Source organism: Prionailurus bengalensis, chromosome D4 (assembly GCF_016509475.1).
Source record: "Prionailurus bengalensis isolate Pbe53 chromosome D4, Fcat_Pben_1.1_paternal_pri, whole genome shotgun sequence".
NCBI lineage: Eukaryota > Metazoa > Chordata > Mammalia > Carnivora > Felidae > Prionailurus > Prionailurus bengalensis.
In genome coordinates this window covers 18,725,149-18,744,930 of record NC_057359.1, presented here as the reverse complement: position 1 = coordinate 18,744,930, position 19,782 = coordinate 18,725,149, and the positions used below count along the sequence as shown (strand labels likewise).

General features: G+C 35.4%; 1 protein-coding gene and 1 pseudogene across 3 annotated transcripts in view; one reads left to right on the top strand and one right to left on the bottom strand.

The window, feature by feature from the left end:
- Nucleotides 1-19,782, bottom strand: part of VPS13A (vacuolar protein sorting 13 homolog A) — a 264,231-nt gene that overhangs the window by 240,052 nt on the left and 4,397 nt on the right. For all 3 annotated transcript variants that reach the window (XM_043565725.1, XM_043565727.1, XM_043565726.1), the window contains exons 2-5: nucleotides 10,862-10,905; nucleotides 8,772-8,814; nucleotides 6,203-6,298; nucleotides 5,834-5,935 (exon numbers count right to left, since the gene is read on the bottom strand). In XM_043565725.1, coding sequence (XP_043421660.1) covers nucleotides 5,834-5,935; nucleotides 6,203-6,298; nucleotides 8,772-8,814; nucleotides 10,862-10,905 — 285 coding nt within the window. The remainder of the gene's footprint in view (nucleotides 1-5,833; nucleotides 5,936-6,202; nucleotides 6,299-8,771; nucleotides 8,815-10,861; nucleotides 10,906-19,782) is intronic.
- Nucleotides 12,072-12,215, top strand: LOC122475527 (annotated as a pseudogene).

Sequence of the window (19,782 nt, the reverse complement as noted above, 5' to 3'; positions counted from 1 at the left end):
CCAAAACAGGCTCCAGGCTCTGAGCTGTCAGCACAGAGCCCGACGCGGGGCTCGAACTCACGGGCTGTGAGATCATGACCTGAGCTGAAGTTGGCCACTTAACCGACTGAGCCACCCAGGCGCCCCGAAATAAAAATTTAAACATTTCATTATACAAAGTCAACCAAACTCAGAGAATAACGCAGTAAATGAGTGACAAATAAAGCACACAGAAAACAAATGGCAAAAGGACAGAAGTACGTCTATTAAGTTATCAGTAATTATTCTAAAAGTATATGGATCTGGGGTGCCTGGGCAGCTCAGTCAGTTAAGCATCCAACTCTTGGTTTCAGTTCAAGTCCTGACCTTATGGGTTTGTGAGTTTGAGCCCCGCATCAGGCTTTGCAATGGCAGCTCAGGACATGCTTGGGATTCTTGCTCTCCCTCTCTTTCTCTCCGCCCCTCCCCTGCTCGTGTACATGCTCTTGCTCTCTCAAAGATAAACCATTAAAATATATATATATAATATACCAATATTAGTTCATATTTATATTTGTACATATACACACATATACGTACATATGTATGTATATATATGGATATGGATTAAACAATCTACTCAAAAGACACAAACTGAATGGATTAAAACACAAGACCCACTGTTCTCTGGTCCATCTAAGACATTTTCCATGACAGAACGCATATTAGGACACAAATTAAGTCTAACTAGATTTAAAAATATAGGCATCATGCAAAGTGCCATCTTTGACCATATCAGAATAATGTCAGAAATAAAACACAGAAGTTGGGGTTCCTCAGAGAGCTCAGCAGTGGCTCTCTGCTGTGAGTGCAGAGCCTGCTTCAGATCCTCTGTCTCCCTCTCTCTGCTTCTCCCTAACTCACGTGCTCTCACTCAAAAATTAGCAAACGTTTAAAAAAATAAGAAAATGGAAGGAAAATTTAAAAACTCATGTATTTGTGGAAGTTAAACAAAATGCTGTTAAACCACCAATGGATCACAGAACAAGTCATAAGGGAAATTAGAAAACACTTAGATATATGAAAACAAAAACACAGCATACCAAAATTTATGGGACACAGCAAAAAAGTATTAAAATGGAAATTTATAGCTGTAAGAAAAAAACAAAAAGACCTCAGAAGAACCTAACTTTATAACTTAAACAATATGAAAATAATGGACAAACTATATCCACAGCTAACAGAAGGAAAGAAAAAATAAAGATTCAAGTAGAGATAAACTGAAGAATAGAAGACCAACTTGAAAAAAAAAAATCAAATGAAACCAAAAGTTGGGTTTTTTGAAAAGGTCAACAAAATTGAAAAATAGCTGAATGGACCAAGATAAAAAGAGTAAGGCTCAAATTACCAAAATTACAAATGAGAGTAGGTGTATTACTAAAGATTTTACAGAAACAAGGATTATACACATTATGTGAATAACTGTATCCTAACGAACTGGATTAACCAAATGAAATGGACAAATTCCTAGAACCACAATACGTACCAAGACAAAATTACAGAGATAGAAAATTTGAATAGATACATTATATATACACCCATATATATAAAATACATATATATAATATATATGTATATATAAAATATATATATACACACACATATAAAACTAGTAAAAAGATTGAATCAGTGATCAAAACTCCCCTAACAAAAGCCGTGGAACTGATTGCTTCTTTGGTGAATACTACCAAACACTTAAAACATCAATCCTCTTCAAACTTTTCAAAAACAAATTAAAGGGAATACTTCCAAGCTCAATGTATGAGGTATTAATCTGCTACCAAAACCATACAACGATACTACAAGAAAACTACAGATCAATATTCCTAATAAATACTGATGCAAATAATGAAATGCCAACAAACAAAATTCAAGAGCACATTAAAAAAATTCAAGGGGCGCCTGGGTGGCTCAGTCGGTTAAGCTTCCGTCTTCGGCTAGGGCGTGATCTCACGGTCTGTGAGTTCAAGCCCCACGTGGGGCTCTGTGCTGACAGCTCAGTGCCTGGAACCTGCTTCAGATTCTGTGTCTCCCTCTCCCACTCACTCTCTCTCTCTCTCCAAGAAAAAAAAAAAAATGAATAAACATTAAAAAAAAAAGTGTTATAAAAAATTATATAGCATGACTCAATAGAATTTATTGCTGGAATGGAAAGATGGGTAGATATATAAGTCAACTTACCAAATAAATTTGCTAAAAATTACCAAATAAATCAAACATTTACCAAATAAAAAAATATATATGATCATCTCAATTGATGAAGAAAAACCATTTAACAAAACTCAGAATCCTTTTTTAATAACAACAATCAAAAAACTAGGACTAGAAGGAAACTACCTAACATAATAAAATTCATATACAAAAAGCCCACAGCAAACACCATACTTAATGGAAGGCTGAAAGCTTTTCCTTGAAAATCAGAAAGACAGCAAAAATGTCCAGTTTTGTCACTGTTATTCAACATACTACTAGAAGGTCTAGCCAGAGTAATCAGGCAAGAAACAAAAGTCACCCAAATCAAAAAATGAAGTAAAATCTCTGTTCACAGATAATAGGATCTTATATGAAGAAAACTCTAAATACCTCACAAAACAACTATTGAAACTAACTCAGCAAAGTAGCAGGGTACAAAGTCAACACACACACACACAAAAAATCAATTGCATATCTCTAATCCCTAACAATGAAGAATTTGAGCAGGAAATTACAGAAACAATTCCTTTTACAATAGCATCAGAAAGAATAACTTAGGGATTAACATAACCAAGGAGGTGAAAGACTTGTACACTTTTAAAAAGATATTTTTAAAAGACATAAATGGAAACATACCCAAGTTTATGGATTGGGAACCACTATTAGCATGTCAATGCTGCCCAAAAGCAATCTACCGATTCAAAGCAATCCCAATTATACTTTTCGCAGAAACAGAAAAATGCTCCTTAAATTCATAAGGAAACTCAAGGGACTCCCACAGAGGAAAACCAGTCTTGAAAAGGAAGAACAAAAGGTGAAAGACTTATACTTCCAGATTTCAAAATTTACAACACAACTACAGTAATCAAAACAGTGTGGTACTGCCATAAAGACAGACGAATAAAACAGAATACAGCACTCAGAATAAACCCTTGCATACACGGTCAAATGATTTTTGATAAGGGACCAAGACTACTCAATCAGGAATGGACAATAGTTTTAATAAACAACGTTGGGAAAACGGGATATGAAGAGAATGAACAAGAGAATGAAGTCAGACCTTGCTTATTGAAGAACATATAAAAAAACTAATTCAAAATGGATTTAAATTTAAGACCTAAAACTATAAAACTATAAAGAGGAAAACACAGGACAAAAGCTGCATGACACTGGATTTGGTGATGATTTTGCAATGATTTCTTGCATATCACACCAAGGCACAAGCAACAAAAGATGACAAAATGGGCTTCGTGGGAATTTAAACATTTTTTGCATTAAGACACTATCAACAGAATGGTTACACAAAGAATGGGAGAAAATTTGCAAATCGTGTATTTAGTGAAAGATTAACATGGAGAATATATAAAGAACTCGTAGCACCAAACAACAACCAAAGACAACCCAACTAAAAGATGGGCAGAAGACTCAAATAGACATTTCTCCAAAGAAGATATACAAATGGCCAATAAGCACATGAAAAGACACTAAAATACTAATCTTCAGGGAAATGCAAATCAAAACTACATGAGATACCACTTCATCCCCATTAGGATGCTACCATGAAGAAAAGATAAAACAAGCGTTGGCAAGGATGTGAAGGAATCAAAACCTTTGGGCATTGTTGGTGAAAATGCAGAATGGTACAAGTCCCTGTTGAAAACAGTATGGTGATTCCTCAAAAAGTCAAAAATACAGTACAATTACCTATGATCCAGCAACTGCACTTGTGTGTATATACCCGAAAGAATTGAAAACAATGTCTCAAAGGAATACTTGTGCTCCCATGTTCAGAGCAGCTTTATTCACGACAGCTAAAGCACAGAAACGACCCAAGTGTCCGTAGATGGGTGAATGGGCAAGGCAAGTGTGGTATATACAAAAAATGGAATACTATTTAGCCTTAAAAGGGAAATTGTGACACGGGCTACAACATGGACAGATCTTGAAGAATCTGTGAAGTGAAATAAGCCAGTTAGAAAAAGACACGTTGTATAATTCCACTTACATGAAGTACTCAGAGTAGCCAAAATTTCAGAGACAAGAAAGTACAGTTGTGGTCACCAGGGGTTCTAACTGAGGGGCGTGGAATGGGTGGATTGTCGTTTAATGGCTATAAAGTTTCAATTTTACAAGAAGAAAAGAGATATGAAATGGATGGTAGTAAGAGTTGTACAACATTCTAAATGTATTTAATACCAGCGAACTGTACACTTAAAAATGGTTAAGATGGTAAACTTTGTTACATGTGTGCTATAATAAAAAAAATATTTGAATAAAAAAAGACTGGGGACAGAGATAAACAACTACACAGGGTATGAAAATATTATTACAAGAAGTGTCACCAGAATTTGCATTAAATCTCCTTTAACGTTTTTACCTCTTTGTCAAAAGGTAAAATGTTTACTAGTGGGTTTTATTTTTTATCAAAAAAAAATGAATAAATAACTAAATAAATGCAAGGCAAGGATAGTGGTGTAAGTATACATACATTTTAAGATGCTTGGCTATTAAACAAAAGAGGAACAGAAGACAAATGATAACCAGGTTAGGAAGATAATTTTGTGTTTGAAGATAAGACCAGGTACAATGTATTTATAGGCTAAAGAGAAAGTTTTACTAGACAGAACAGAATACAAAAAATACAAAAGTCACCACCACACAAGTGGAAAGGAATTCGATTTCTGTGAGACAGCTCTTCCACTGAGAAAAGAAAGGGTTGAAATAATGAACTATTTGGTTTAGGCTGAATAGGAAAGGATATGAAGCCAGAAGATAACCAAAAAGATTTGGGAAAACATAATTATATCAAACAACTAAGTATCTCTAAAAGATTAAGAACTGATATAAGGGGAATTTAGGGAAAAAAAAAAAAAAAGCTAGAAAACTAGGGTGGCTGGGTGGCTTAGTCAGTTAAGCATCTGACTTCAGCTCAGGTCATGATCCTGCAGTTCATGAGTTCAAGCCCTGCATCAGGTTCTGTGCTGACAGCACACAGACTGTTTTGGGTCCTCTGTCTCTCCCCCTCTTTGATTCTCTCTCCCCCTCTCTGACTCTCTTTCTCAAAAATAAACATTTTACAAAATAAAAATTTGTGGGCACCTGGCTGGCTCAGTCAGTTAAGCACTGGACTTTGGCTGAGGTCATGATCTCACAGTTTTTGAGTTCGAGCCCCACGTTGGGCTCTGTGCTGACAGCTCAGAGCCCAGAACCTGCTTCAGATTCTGTGTTTCCCTCTTGCTCTGTCCCTTTCCCACTCTCTCCCTCTGTCTCTCTCTCTCAAAAATAAGTAAACATTAAAAAAATGTTTTAATAACAATTTTAAAAATTAAAAAGCTACAAAACTAAGAAAATATACTTGATGAAATTAATTATTATAGCTAAAAACTAACCTTAGCCTTATAAGCTATGTGTATTATTTGTCAAACAGTAAGTTTCTTTAAGTAAAAATTTTATAATCATCATAAAAATAGACAAACTACATTAAAATTCCCCATGTAATAAGATTATCTCATATTTGTTAAATAATTTCAATGCCTCCAGAGAAAAATAATATTCCCATGTGATAAATATTTAGGTCTTCTCTCCTTTTCTTATTACCATTCCTATTTACTGTTTCCTTTACCTTGATCAGCTACTTTTTGTTTTGCTTCTTCTATTCGCTTAAGTTCATATTGCTTTGCCTCCAAGAGTTGTTTTTCTTCTTTTACAGGATCGTATTTTATTTCTACAGGAAGCACAGAAAAGAATAGTTAATTACTTAAGTTTAAGTATACTCATTCCAAAACATACCCTTGAAAAATAATCACTAATACAAAGTCTGCAAAAGTCTAGAGTAAAAACCAATTTAATTTGAATTCCCAAATGCTAATTCAAACATAAAAATATCTGAAAATATTTACCAAAAGTATTTTGAATATCATTATGAGATATAAAGATTTTTCCATCCACAAATAAAAGTGCTTGAAGTTATAATGTTTAAAATTTGACTTACGAGAAGAAGGCACTATGAGTAAATAAATGTCTTCCAGGACAGCTTCAACTGGTTGAGTATACAGGTTTTTCCATGGAATTGTAAGATTAAGATTACCTATGTGAATTTTTTTTAAAAAGGACAAAAAATATTATTCATTCAGCCTGCATTTGCTGCCAGTCTATTTTCTGTCAGGCATTAGAAGAGATGGCAAGACAACAAGCCGAGTCACTTCACAGAAAGCTATTTTACAACCCAAAACAATACGCCTTTGTTGTGATCATCTGAAATTATGTGTATTAGTACTGTTGGAAAATCTAAATGCTATTCTAAAAATTTACAAGTTTCTATTTATGGCAATCTGCCTCAAACATAACAATACTCTTCTGCCATTAACCAACAATCCTTGATTATCGGAACTCTGATTTCCCCAATTCTTACTCCAAATCACTATAAGTATTCATAGTATACTGTCAAAAGGTAGATTATAAAATTGAAGATGTATTTTTCATATATATAGATGATATATATACAATATGTATGATTATCACCCTAAGTGTATGTGCGCACAGATTTCTATGATAATAATCAAAGACTGTGAACAAGATTAGAAAATTATTCAAACTATTCAAACATTCAAAATGTTTTACTATAATCCAATAGCAAAATATCCTTAAAACACTAGGGATATTAAACTAAAAAATATGATGTAAGGTATTCATTTTACTGATTCTAGTCTTGTGTATTTAAAAAGTTTCCCTAATTGTTTTAAAATACTTTAAATATTTTAGAAAGCAGGAGTCTATTGATTTAGAAATAGTTGCCATGATTGGGAAGGGAAAAATTAATAACACGATGGCTGCATTAACTGGTAACTGGAGAAGGGGAAAAAAATCTACATAGATTTATCTCATTACATAAGGCCAAAATTCCATGTTTAAAAAAAACACAAAAACCCAAACTAGGACACCTGGGTGGCTCAGTCAGTTAAGGATCCGACTCTTGGTTTCGGCTCAGGTCATGATCTCTCACAGATTTTGAGCTGCAGTCCCCCCTCCAGCTCCACAATGACCTCGTGGAGGCTACTCATGATTCCCTCTCTCCCTGTCTCTCTGCTCCTCCCCTGCTTGCTCACTCTCTCTCTCAAAAAATAAACTTTAAACATAAATGAATAAATAAAATGAAACATTTAAAAAAAAACCCAAACTGAGAAAAAGATTTCATATTACAACATCAATCCAGGGAAAAAAGAAATAAACTGATTTCTAAAACAGGGATGACTTCCTAAGTTTTAAATCAGAGAAGACTGGGTCACCCGGGTAACTAAGCCGGTTGAGTGTCCCACTTCAGCTTAGGTCATGATCTCACAGTTCCTGAGTTCAAGCCCCACAGCGGGCTTGGTGCAGTCAGTGCAGAGCCTGCTACAGATCCTCTGTCCCCCTCTCTGTCTGCCCCTCTCCCACTCACATTCTCTCAAAACTGAATAAACATTAAAAAAAAAAAATCAGAGGAGACAGTGACCATTTCAAATTTGTGTACCATCTAAAATATAACCAGAATGAAATAAACCCATTAGAAAAAATAACAATTCCGACAAATCTGATACAATTTATAAATGTATCAGACTGCTAACACACATGTATCACATATATTAATAATCCAAAAAAGTAAATAAAAGAACAGACAACAGTGACAAAATAGCATTAATCAAAGAAATAGACACAAAGTTAATAATGTAGCACTTTCACCATTAAATCTTAAAAAAAAAAACCTTTTCCTCTCATTACCAGAAATACTCATTTCTAAAAGTACAGATTTCTAGAAAATTTGTAATACACAAAAATATAAAACAAAGACAATTCCAAAAATCTTCCACATAAATACAACTGTTTTCAAAATATCCATATATTTATATTTACTATATATGCAATTCCACATGCTAAATGCAGCAAACTCTGAAGGATCAATAAGATTAACAACACCCAGTAATAGCAAGGGGAAAATACGTTCCTTTAAAACTGATTATAATGCCGTACACTCATTTGGAAATGGGTACTTCCTTCACTCAACAAATTGTGTCCCTACTATATGCCAGGTATCGTACCAAGTGGTGAGAATAAACACTAAGAAACTTATTGTCTAGTAGAAAAAAATAAAATAATAATATTAGAGAATGACAGCTGCTAGGACACAGGTATGCAAACAACCTCAGAAACTAAGTTTCTGACTCATTCCGAGTCACGTTGCCTGGATGATCCAGACCCTACTCCTTACACCAGACATCCATGATTGGAAGACAGCAATAACTAGTCAGAAACCTAAGAAACAGAGACTGTTATGCTATTGAATTTAACACTGGCTCTCAACTCATTTTTAACACCTAGTATATGTATAATTTCATAGTTTTTAAACAAGGGATACATGGACCACACAGTATCTTTAAGTTACACTACTAAGCTCTACCCAGATGAAAACACATGATTTTCAATTAGTGCTCAGAAACATTAACAATATCACATTAAAGAGACACGAAGCATATCATTCTTACTGCAAGTCCAGCAAGGACATTCAAATAATAAGCACGGCTTACCTATATGACCAACTTTAACTTTAAATGGTACATCCAGTTGACTCTACAAAACATATATATACATATAACATATTAGTATATATACAGGCCAACAAAACAGAAGACTATTTTTTTTCTTCCCACAATTACTTAAAGGGATTCAGTTAACTTGCACCTTCTCTTTACCATCAACATTTATTTAAATTTGTAAATACTTAATTGTCATATTACTCTCAACTCCTTAACATTCAGGGAGACTGATCATTTTTAAATAAATAGGGAGAAAGTTCTGCAGTAATAGAGAAGACCTAAGTTACCCTTACCAAAATCATACTGCTTTTATATTGTCTGAGGGGAAAATTAAGTGGGAAATTTTATCATCATCAGTTTGTCCTTACAGGGAGGTTAAAACTCCACTTTGCAAAAAACCTCAAAAGAATTTCTCCCCATCCAATGGGGAAAAGGGCAACCTTTTCAGTAAGTGGTGCTGAGAACACTGGACATCCACACCAAAGAGTGAAGTTAAGCCCTTACCTCATAACCATATATAAAAATTAATTCAAAATGGACATAAGACCTAAACACAAGAACTAAAACTACAAAACCCTTAGAAGAAAACATGTGGTAAAATCTTCTTGACATTAGATTTGGCAATGATTTCTTGAACAGCACACCAAAGACACAAACAACAAAAGAAAAAAAAAAAAAGAGATGGATTAAATTTCACCAAGATTAAAAACTTTAGTGCATCAAAGGACACTATCAACAGAGGCATAAGGCAACACAAAGAATGGGGGTCAATTTTGCAAATCATGTATCTGATAAGGGAAAATATCAAGAATACATAAAGAAATGCAATTCAAACAAGCAAACAAAAACTTGACTAAAAAATCAGCAACTATTTTCAACAGACATATCCAAAGAACATATACAAATGGCCAATAAGCACATGAAAAAATGCTCAGCCTCACTAGTCATGAGGGAAATGCTAAGAGAAACCAAAATGAGATTCCACTTTATGTCTATTAGGAGGGGTATCATCAGAAAACCAAAAACAGTGCCTAGCTGGCTCAGCTGGTAGAGCATGTGACTCTGATCTTGGGGTCGGGAGCTCCAGCCCCACCTCGGGGAGTAGACTGTACTTAAGGTAAAATGAAAAAAAAAAAAGAAAGATTTAAAAAGATAAGTAAATGTTAGCAAGGATGTGGAGAAAGTGGACACTATATGCATTGGTAGTAGGAATATAAGATGGCTCAACTAGTATGGAAAATGGAGTGGCAATTCTTAAAAACATTAAACATAAAATTACCATAAAATCCAGCAATTCAACTGGTAGGCATTTACCCACAGGGATTGAAAAGAGGGAACTGAACAGACATGTGTATGCCAGTGTTACAGCAGCATTATTCACAAGAGCCAAAAGGCAGAAACAACTCAAGTGTCTATCAAGATATCAATGGATAAACAAAACGTGGCATAAAGATACGCTGGAATATTACTCAGCCACAAAATGAAATGTTGGCCTGATAAACACAACAACAGACAAACCTCAGAGGAATTAGCTAAGTGAAATGTGTCAAACACGGCATGACAAACACGGCAGGATTTCACTCACGAGGTACAACAAGCAAATTCATAGAAGCAGAAAGTAGATTAAAGGTTAGAAAGGTCTACAAAGAGGAGGAATAGGGCATTACTTCTTAATTGTTATACGATTCCCTTTGACCCAATGAAAAAGTTACAGAAAAAAAGATAGGGCTTAATGATTGTATAGCATCATGAATGTAATTAATACCACTGAATTCTATAGTAAAAAAAAAAAAAAAAATCGTTACCATGGTATTAAAACTTGAAGACAACTGGAAAGATAAATTAACCATTTAAAATAAAATCATATAGAAAGAAAAAAATTGGAAGCATTTTTAAATGGGGAAAATTATACTGTGTGCTTTTAAAGGAGATTAAAAGTCTACTTTGTAAAATACACATTTTGCAAAAATTCTCTTTTAAAAATTTTCACAAGCTTGAATAATTTAAAATGATGAAGTAAATCAAAAAGTCTATATACAGTTAAATGCAGACATTACAAATTTTTTATACTCAAAACCTACCAGAGCATTTTCTTTAATTTCAAGATTCTTCAAGGCCACAGCTCCTAAAAAAACATTTAAGGAGTAAAATTAAAATATTAAAGTATTTTTCATTTTAAAAAGACATACTTTGGGGGGTTCCTAGATGGCTCAGTTAAGCATCCGACTCTTGGTTTCAGCTCAGGTCATGATTTCACAGTTCCTGAGTCTGAGCCCCTCCATCAGGCTCTGCGCTGACAGTGTGGAGCCCACTTGGATTCTCTCTCTCTCTCTCTCTCTCTCTCTCTCTCTCTCTGCACCTCCTCTGCTTGTGTGCGCTCTCTCAAAATAAATTATTTTTAAACATTAAAAAATTAAAAAAATAAAAGGCATACTCAGGGCACTCAGGTGGCTCAGTCAGTTGAACATCCAACTGCCATTCAGATCATAATCTCACAGTTAGTGAGTTCAAGCCCCACATCAGGCTCACTGCTGTCAGCTCAGAGCCCACTTTGGATCCTCCGTCCCCCACTCTCTGCGCCTCCCCCACTCATGCTCTTTCCTCTCAAAAATGAATAAACATTTAAAAATAAATAAATAGGCATACTTCATTCTTTCAATTCCTAAAAACAGGGATGCCTGGGTGGCTCAGTCGGTTAAGTGTCCGACTTCGGCTCAGGTCATGATCTCACGGTTCGTGAGTTTGAGCCCCACATTGGGCTCTGTGCTGACAGCTCAGAGCTTGGAGCCTGCTTCGCATTCTGTGTCTCCCTCTCTCTCTGCCCCTCCCCCACTCATGCTCGCTCGCTCGCTCTCTCTCTCTCTCTCTCTCTCTCTCTCTCAAAAATAAATAAACGTTAAAAAAAAATTTTAATTCCTAAAAACATACAATCTTCCAAAAGTAAATCAGAAGTAAATAGAAAATTTGGACAAAGTGATTAGAGTAAGGAAATTGAATCAGTAATCACACTCCCAAAAAGCAAAAGTCTATGGCTTATGGCTTCAAAGGTGAATTCTACTCAACATCTCAAGAGTTAATACTATTCTTCTCCAACTATTCCAAAAATTTAAAAAGAAAGGAAAACTTCCAAATTCATTCTACCAGGCCAGCAATACCCTGATACCAAAAACAAAGACACTACAAAAAAAGAAAACCACAAGCCAATATTACTGATGAACACAGATACAGAAATCCTCAACAAAATATCAGCAAACTAAATCCAATGATACATTTAAAAAAAGCACTGACCCCATCGCTTCTCGGCCTTTTGGCTAAGATCAAGTGTAGTATCTGTTCTTATCAGTTTAAAAAATCACTGACCACAATTGAGCACGAGTTATTCCACCGATGCAAGAGTGGTTTAATATTTACAAATCAATCAGTGTGGTACCTCACATTAACAAAAGAGATAAAAGCCCAAGGATCACCTCAGTAAATGTAGAAAAAAAATGTGTTGACAAAATCCAATATCCATCAACAATGAAAGATTTAGAGGGAATATACCTCAACATAATAATGGCCATATATCAAAAACCTACAAGCTAACTAACATCATACTCAACTAGCGAAAAACTAAGAGCTTTTCCTCTAAAACCAGGAACAAAACATGGATCTCCACTCCTTTATTCAACATAGTACTGGAAGTCTTACTACTCAAGACAAGAAAAAGAAATAAAAGGCATTCACATTAGCAAGGAAGAAGTAAAACTTTCACTACTTGCAGAGGGCATGATACTGTCTATAGAAAACCCTGAAGACTGGGGTGCCTGGGTGGCTCAGTCGGTTGAGCATCCGACTTCAGCTCAGGTCATGATCTCACAGTCGGTGAGTTCAAGCCCCACGTCAGACTCTGTGCTGACAGCTCAGAGCCTGGAGCCTGCTTCAGATTCTGTGTCTCCCTCTCTCTGACCCTCCCCAACTTGTGCTCTGTCTCAAAAATAAATAAAAACATTTTAAAAAATTAAAAAAGAAAACCCTAAAGACTAACAAAAAAAAAAAAAGTTAGAACTGATAAGTGAATTCAGTAAAGTTGCAGGATCAGAAATCTGCATTTCTATACAGTATACAGTAATAACGAAGTAGCAGAAAGAAAAATTAACAATTCCATTTACAATCACCAAAAATAATAAAGTACATAAGAATACACCCAACCAAAAGGATGAAAGACCGATACTCTGAAAATTATAAAACCCTGATGAAAGAAAGAAAACACCAACAAATGGGAAAATAGTCCATGCTAATGGATTAGAAGACTATCATTAAAATCTCACTACAAAAAGCAATCTATAGGTTCAACACAATCCCTATAAAATTACTAAGAGCAGTTTTCAAAGAACTAAAACAAATAATCCTAACATTTGTATGGAACCAGAAAAAAGCCTGAATAGCCAAAGCAATCTTGAGAAAGAACAAAGCTGGGGGTATCACTATTGCAGATTTCAAGATATACTATCAAGTCGTAGTAGTCACAACAGCATGGTACTGACACAAAAATATACACATAGATCAATGGAACAGAATAGAGAGCCCAGAAATAAACCCACACTTACATGGTCAATTAATCTATGACAAAACAGTCAGGAATATACAATGGAGAGAAGACAACCTCTTCAACAGATTGTACTAGGAAAACTGGACAGCTACTGTAAAAGAATGAAACTGGACCACTTTATTGCAGCATAAAAATAACTCAAAAGTAGATTAAAGACCTAAATGTGCAACCTGAAACCATAAAACTCCTGAAGAAACCACAGACTGTATTTTCTTTGACATCACCACAGAAAAATTTTTCTAGATCTGTGTCCTAAGGCAAGGAAAACAAAAGCAAAAATAAATATCGGGACCACACCAAAATAAAAAGCTTTTCCACAGCAAAGGAAACCATCGACAAAACAAAAACGCAACCTACTGAATTGGAAAAGATATTTTCAAAGGATATATCCAATAAAGGGTTAATATCCCTTTGGATAATATCCAAAGTTTGGTTAATATCCAAATTTTATGAAGAACTTCTACAACCCAACAGCAAAAACACTAATACTAATCTGATTTAAAATGGCAAAAGACCTGAAGAGACTTTTTTTTCCAAAGAAGACATACAGATGACCAACAGACACATGAAAAGATGCTCATCACTCATCATCAGAGAAATGCAAATCAAAACCACGAGATATCACCTCCCACCTGTCAGAAAGGCTAGAATCAAAAAGACAATAACAAGTGATGATGAGAATGTGAAGGAAAAGGAACCCTCATACACCGGAGGTAGGAATGTAAATTGGTGCAGCTGCTATGGAAAACAATATGGAGGTTCCTCAAAAAATTTAAAAAAGAGATACTATATGATCCAGTAATTCCACTAGTATTTACCCAAAAACACGAATTCAAAAAAAAAATATGCAGCTCTATGTTTACTGCAGCATTATTTACAATAGCTAACATATGGAAGCAACCAAGCATCCATCAGATAAATGGATACACACACCCACACACCTACACCCACACATACACACGAATATTACTCAGCCATAATAAAGAATGAGACCTTACCATTTGCAACAATACGGATGGAGCTACAGGGTATTATGCTAAGTGAAACAAGTGAGAAAAAGACAAATACCATGATGTCACTTACATGTGGAATCTAAAAAACAAACCAGTGAAACAAAAAAAACCAAGACTCTTAAATACAGAGAACAAATTGATGGCTGCTTGAGGAGAGGTAGGTCGGGGGGGGGGGGGGGGGGGGGGGGATGGGCAAAATAGGTGAAGGTGATTAAGTACAAACTTCCAGTTACAAAATAAGTAAGTCACAGAGATGAAGAGTACAACAAAGGGAATATAGTCAATAATGTTGCAAAAATGTTGTTTGATGACAGATGGTGGCTATGCTTACGGTGAACACTGAGTAATGTACCGGACTGTTAAATCAATATACTGTACACCTGATATTAAAATATCATTAAGATGATTTTATGTTGTATTTTACCACATTATTTTTAAGTGGTGGAGATGCAAAAGAAATAGTTTCTCAGGCAAACAAAACCTGATGGCATTTTTTGGCAGACCTCCCTTGCAAGAAATGTTAAAAGTTTTCACAGAGAAGGAAAATATAGGTCACAAACTCAGATCTGTAAGAGCATGAGAAAAGGAATAAAGGTAAAATTAAGCCTTTTATTTTCCTTAATGGGAAACTGTTCAAAATAATAATAGCAACAGTGCACTGGGTACATACAGCTTATGGATAAGTGAAATGAATGGCAAAAGCAAATGAGTACAATAATCCTATAAGGTGCCTCCACTAGCTCTGAAGCAATATAGCTTTATTTGATTGGACTTTGATTAGTTTCATTTTTTGTCTGTTTGTTTATTGATTTAAGAGAGAGGGAAAGAATCTCAAGCAGTCTCCATGCTATAAGCTTGGGGACAGATGCAGGGCTCAAACTCACGAACCACAAGATCATGATCTGAGCCAAAATCAAGAGGTGGATGTTTAACTGACTGAGCCACCCAGGTGCTCCAGACTTAGATTAGTTTTAAATGCATATTGCAATCCCAAAGCATCCACTAAAATAATAATAATAATCAAATGAAAAATAAATAATAAATTTGGTAAGCCTGTGGTAAATAATAAATTTGGTATAATTAATATATTAGGAGAGGAAAAAAAGGAAATCATAGAAAAGCTTAATTAAAACCAGAAGAGGCAGAAAAAAGAGGGGAAGATTTTAAAAAGCAAAGACATACATACAAGAAATAGAAAAGAGTTACAAATAGATAACCATCAACCCAACTATATCAATAATCACTTTAAATATAAATGGTCTGAATATACCAATGAAAAGACAAAACCCGACACAGTGGATAACAAAAACAAAACCTAACAATAAGATATCTGCAAGAAACCCACTCTAGACATAAAGGCATAAACAAATTAAAAGCAAAGAGATCTAATTAAAATTTGTAGAACATTTCTTCCAACAATAGCAGAATATCTATTCTTTTCTTTTTTAATTTTTTTAATGTTTATAAATTTCTGAGACAGAGACAGAGCATGAGCAGGGAGGGGCAGACAGAGGGGGAGACACAGAATCTGAAGCAGGCTCCAGGTTCTGAGCTGTCAGCACAGAGTCCGAAGCGGGGCTCAAACTCACGGGCCATGAGATCATGACCTGAGCCTAAGTCGGATGCTTAACCAACTGAGCCACCCAGGTGCCCCATATTCTTTTCAAGCTCACACAGAACATTCACCACAATAATCCAAACTCTGGTCCATAAAACATATCTTAACAAATTTAAAGGAATAAAAGTCTTACAAAATTTGCTTTCAGACAACAATGGACTTAAACTAGAAATCGGTCACAAAAAAAAAAAAAAAAAAAGGTAGAAACTCCCAAAATACCTGCAGATTTGGCAAATACTAATTTAAAATAACACAGAAGTCAAAGAAGTCTCAAAAGAAACTGAAAAGTATCTTGAATCAAATGAAAATACAGCTCTCAAAATTTGACATGCAGCAAAAGGAGGGCTCAGAAATTTACATCACTGAAGGCATATATTAGAAAAGAAGAAAGATCTAAAATCAATACTCTGGCTTCCACCTTAGGAATCTAGGAAAAGAAGACCAAATGAAATCCTAAGTAAGCAGAAGAAAAGAAGAATTAGAGCAGAAATCAATGAAATTCAATACAGAAAAATCCAGAGAAAAACTAATGAAACCAAAAGATGGTTCTCTGAAAAGATCAACAAAATTGATAACACTCTAGCCAAGTTAACTATGAAAGAAAAGACACAAATTACTAGTATCACAAATGAAAGGAAGGGCCACCATTACTCATTCTATGGACAGTAAAAGGATAATACAGGAACGCAAACCTGCTCACAAAACTTGTAACAATCCCTCAAAAGATATATTCTAGCAAAACTCACACATGATAAAAAAGATACCAAAATAGGCCTGTATCTATTAAAGACATTGATTCAATACTTAATAATCTTTCAAAACTGAAAGCATAACGCCCAGATGGTTTCACTAACTTTCTAAACCAAACATTTAAGGAAAAAATGATACCAAGCCCCAACGAAATCTCCTCTAGCAAACAGAAGCAGAGGGAACACTTCCTAACTCACTTTATGAGTTCAGCATTACCCTAATACCAAAACCAGATAAACACATTACAAGAAAAAAAGCTACAGACCACTATCTCTCATGAACACAGATGCAAAAATCAGCAAAGTACCAAATTAAATCCAACAATGTGTAAGAATAATTATATACCAAGACCAGGTGGAATTTATTCCAGGTATGAAAGACTCATTCAACATTCAAAAATCAATTAATATAATCCATTACATCAACAGGCTGAAGAAGAGACACCCTATGATCATATCCATAGAGAAAAACCAGTTTACAAAACCCAACACACATTCTTGGAGGAAAAAAAACCACATTCAGCAAGCCAGAAATAGAGGTATAGGTATGTATGGTAGGAAAAAAAAAAAAAATCAGAATATTGGATGCCTCTGGAGATGGCCAAAAAAACTTTCGAGTGTGATGGATATTTCGTCATCTTGATCATGATGACTATTTCCCAAGTGCATACGTGTCAAATTTTACCAAACTATAGACTTTAAATATGTGCTTTTACTATGTCAGTTATGTTTCAATAAAGCTGTTAATACATAATTTGTGGTACCATCTAGATTACAGGAATATGGATGTAGACTGCAAAATCTTTTAATTCTGTATTTAACACTTTTCATATTAAACGTTCCCTTTCAGCTCTAACATTCTATAAAAGTTTCTCAGAATGTAAAGATAAAAATAGTATTTAAGGAATTATAATTGGTAATTACCACTAGATCTCAACAAACATCTGTTCAGCACTCCCAATATATTCCTTTCATAAAAGAATGACTCCTTCATATCAGGAATTGTGCCCTGAATCTTCATCATCCTACAGAGCAAATAGTATACTGGGGACATGTAGTAAGTGGCCACTGACCATTAAACTCTGTTATAAAGAGAAAACTGAGAAAGTAACATTTCAAAAATAAAATATCCAAGTTAGTTTTTAAAAAAAAGAAATCAGTTTCTAACGTTACATAACATTATCAGGCATAACAACCACCACCAAAAAAAAAAAAAAAACCTGCAAAATTTGAGTACTATTTTAGAGAAAACAAGAAAGAGTTCTATCATAAGCCATCTTTATTACTGCTTCTGCCTCTTGAGTTTCTAATACATTTGCCCTCAAAGTGCTTTTTTTTTTTTTTTTTAACGTTTATTTATTTTTGAGACAGAGAGCGACACAGCATGAACGGGGGAGGGTCAGAGAGAGGGGGAGACACAGAATCTGAAACAGGCTCCAGGCTCTGAGCGGTCAGCACAGAGCCCGACGCGGGGCTCGAACTCATGGACTGCGAGATCATGACCCCAGCCAAAGTGGGACGCTTAACCGACTGAGCCACACAGGCGCCCTAAAGTGCTCTTAAAATGCACCTAGTTGTACATGACAATCCCATGACGTTTAAAAAAAAAACAAAACAAAAAAGAAAAAGATTTCGGTGTCCTACTCCAGATAAAAGAATTATTAAGTCTGGAAAGCAGTTCAGAAATCTGTATGTCTAAGGAACACATATGGCTGATTCTGATGCAGCCTAGCTCTTGAAGGTAACACGAAATGCCAGCTTAGAAAAGGTGGGAGATGGGGCGCCTGGGTGGCTCAGTCGTTTAAGCGGCCGACTTTGGCTCAGGTCATGACTTCGCGGTCCGTGAGTTCGAGCCCTGCGTCAGGCTCTGTGCTGACCGCTCAGAGCCTGGAGCCTGTTTCAGATTCTGTGTCTCCCTCTCGCTGACCCTCCCCTGTTCATGCTCTCTCTCTGTCTCAAAAATAAATAAACGTTAAAAAAAATTTTTTAAAAAAAAAGGAAAGATGGGAGATTGGGGTGCCTGGGTGGCTCAGTCGGTTGAGCATCCGACTTCGGCTCAGGTCATCATCTCACCGGCTCCTGAGTTCGAGCCCCGTGTCGGGCTCTGTGCTGACGGCTCAGAGCCTGGACCCTGCTTCCGATTCTGTGTCTCCCTCTCTCTCTGCCCCTAACCCACTAGCATTCTGTCTCTGTCTCTCTCAAAAATAAATAACCATTTTAAAAAATGTTTTTTAAAAAGAGAAAAAAAAAGAAATGGTGGGAGATTAACGTCAGATCAATCAATGAAGTACTACCACCTACCTAAGTAAATGACATACAAAACGGTGGAGGATTAATAGCGGCGCATAAAAAGTACTTTATCAACATCAAAATTCATCAGGAGTGTGAGATAAAGCTCAATTCCTCTTTCTCCTTCATAAAACAGATGCTTCCAGCACTCAGTCTGCTTCCTGTAGGGCCCAGTATAGTAGCACTATTCTGCTACATTATAATTAAATACGTTTTTGGAAACTCTTCATTCATGTATAACCAAGTTTCTAAGGAAAAATGGATTCTCATTTCCAAAAAAAATTACCTCAGAAACATTTTCAAAGCACTACCCATTATTAGGTTTGAAATCATCCATCTAATTCCTGAACACTAACACTATTAATAGGCTAAGAGTGCAATTAGCTGGATTATTACACACACCCAGCAAAAGCATACATTTAAAACCAAACGTCCTCTGACATTAGACCATAAAATATTAACTCCATAACCTTAACAATTTTCCTATGCATCTAGTTTCTATTATTGAAATTTTCAAATAACTTTTTGAAAGTTTATTAAAATTACTGCTTTTTAAATTCTCAAAGGAGGGAGGAGCACCTGGGTGGCTCAGTCAGGCTCTGCGGTGACAGCTCAGAGCCTGCTTCAGATTCTGTGTCTCCATCTCTCTGCTCCTCTCCCTCTCATGCTCTCTCTCAAAAATAAACATTACAAACAATTTAAATAAATAAATAAACAATCAATCAATCCTTGGAGAATTTAA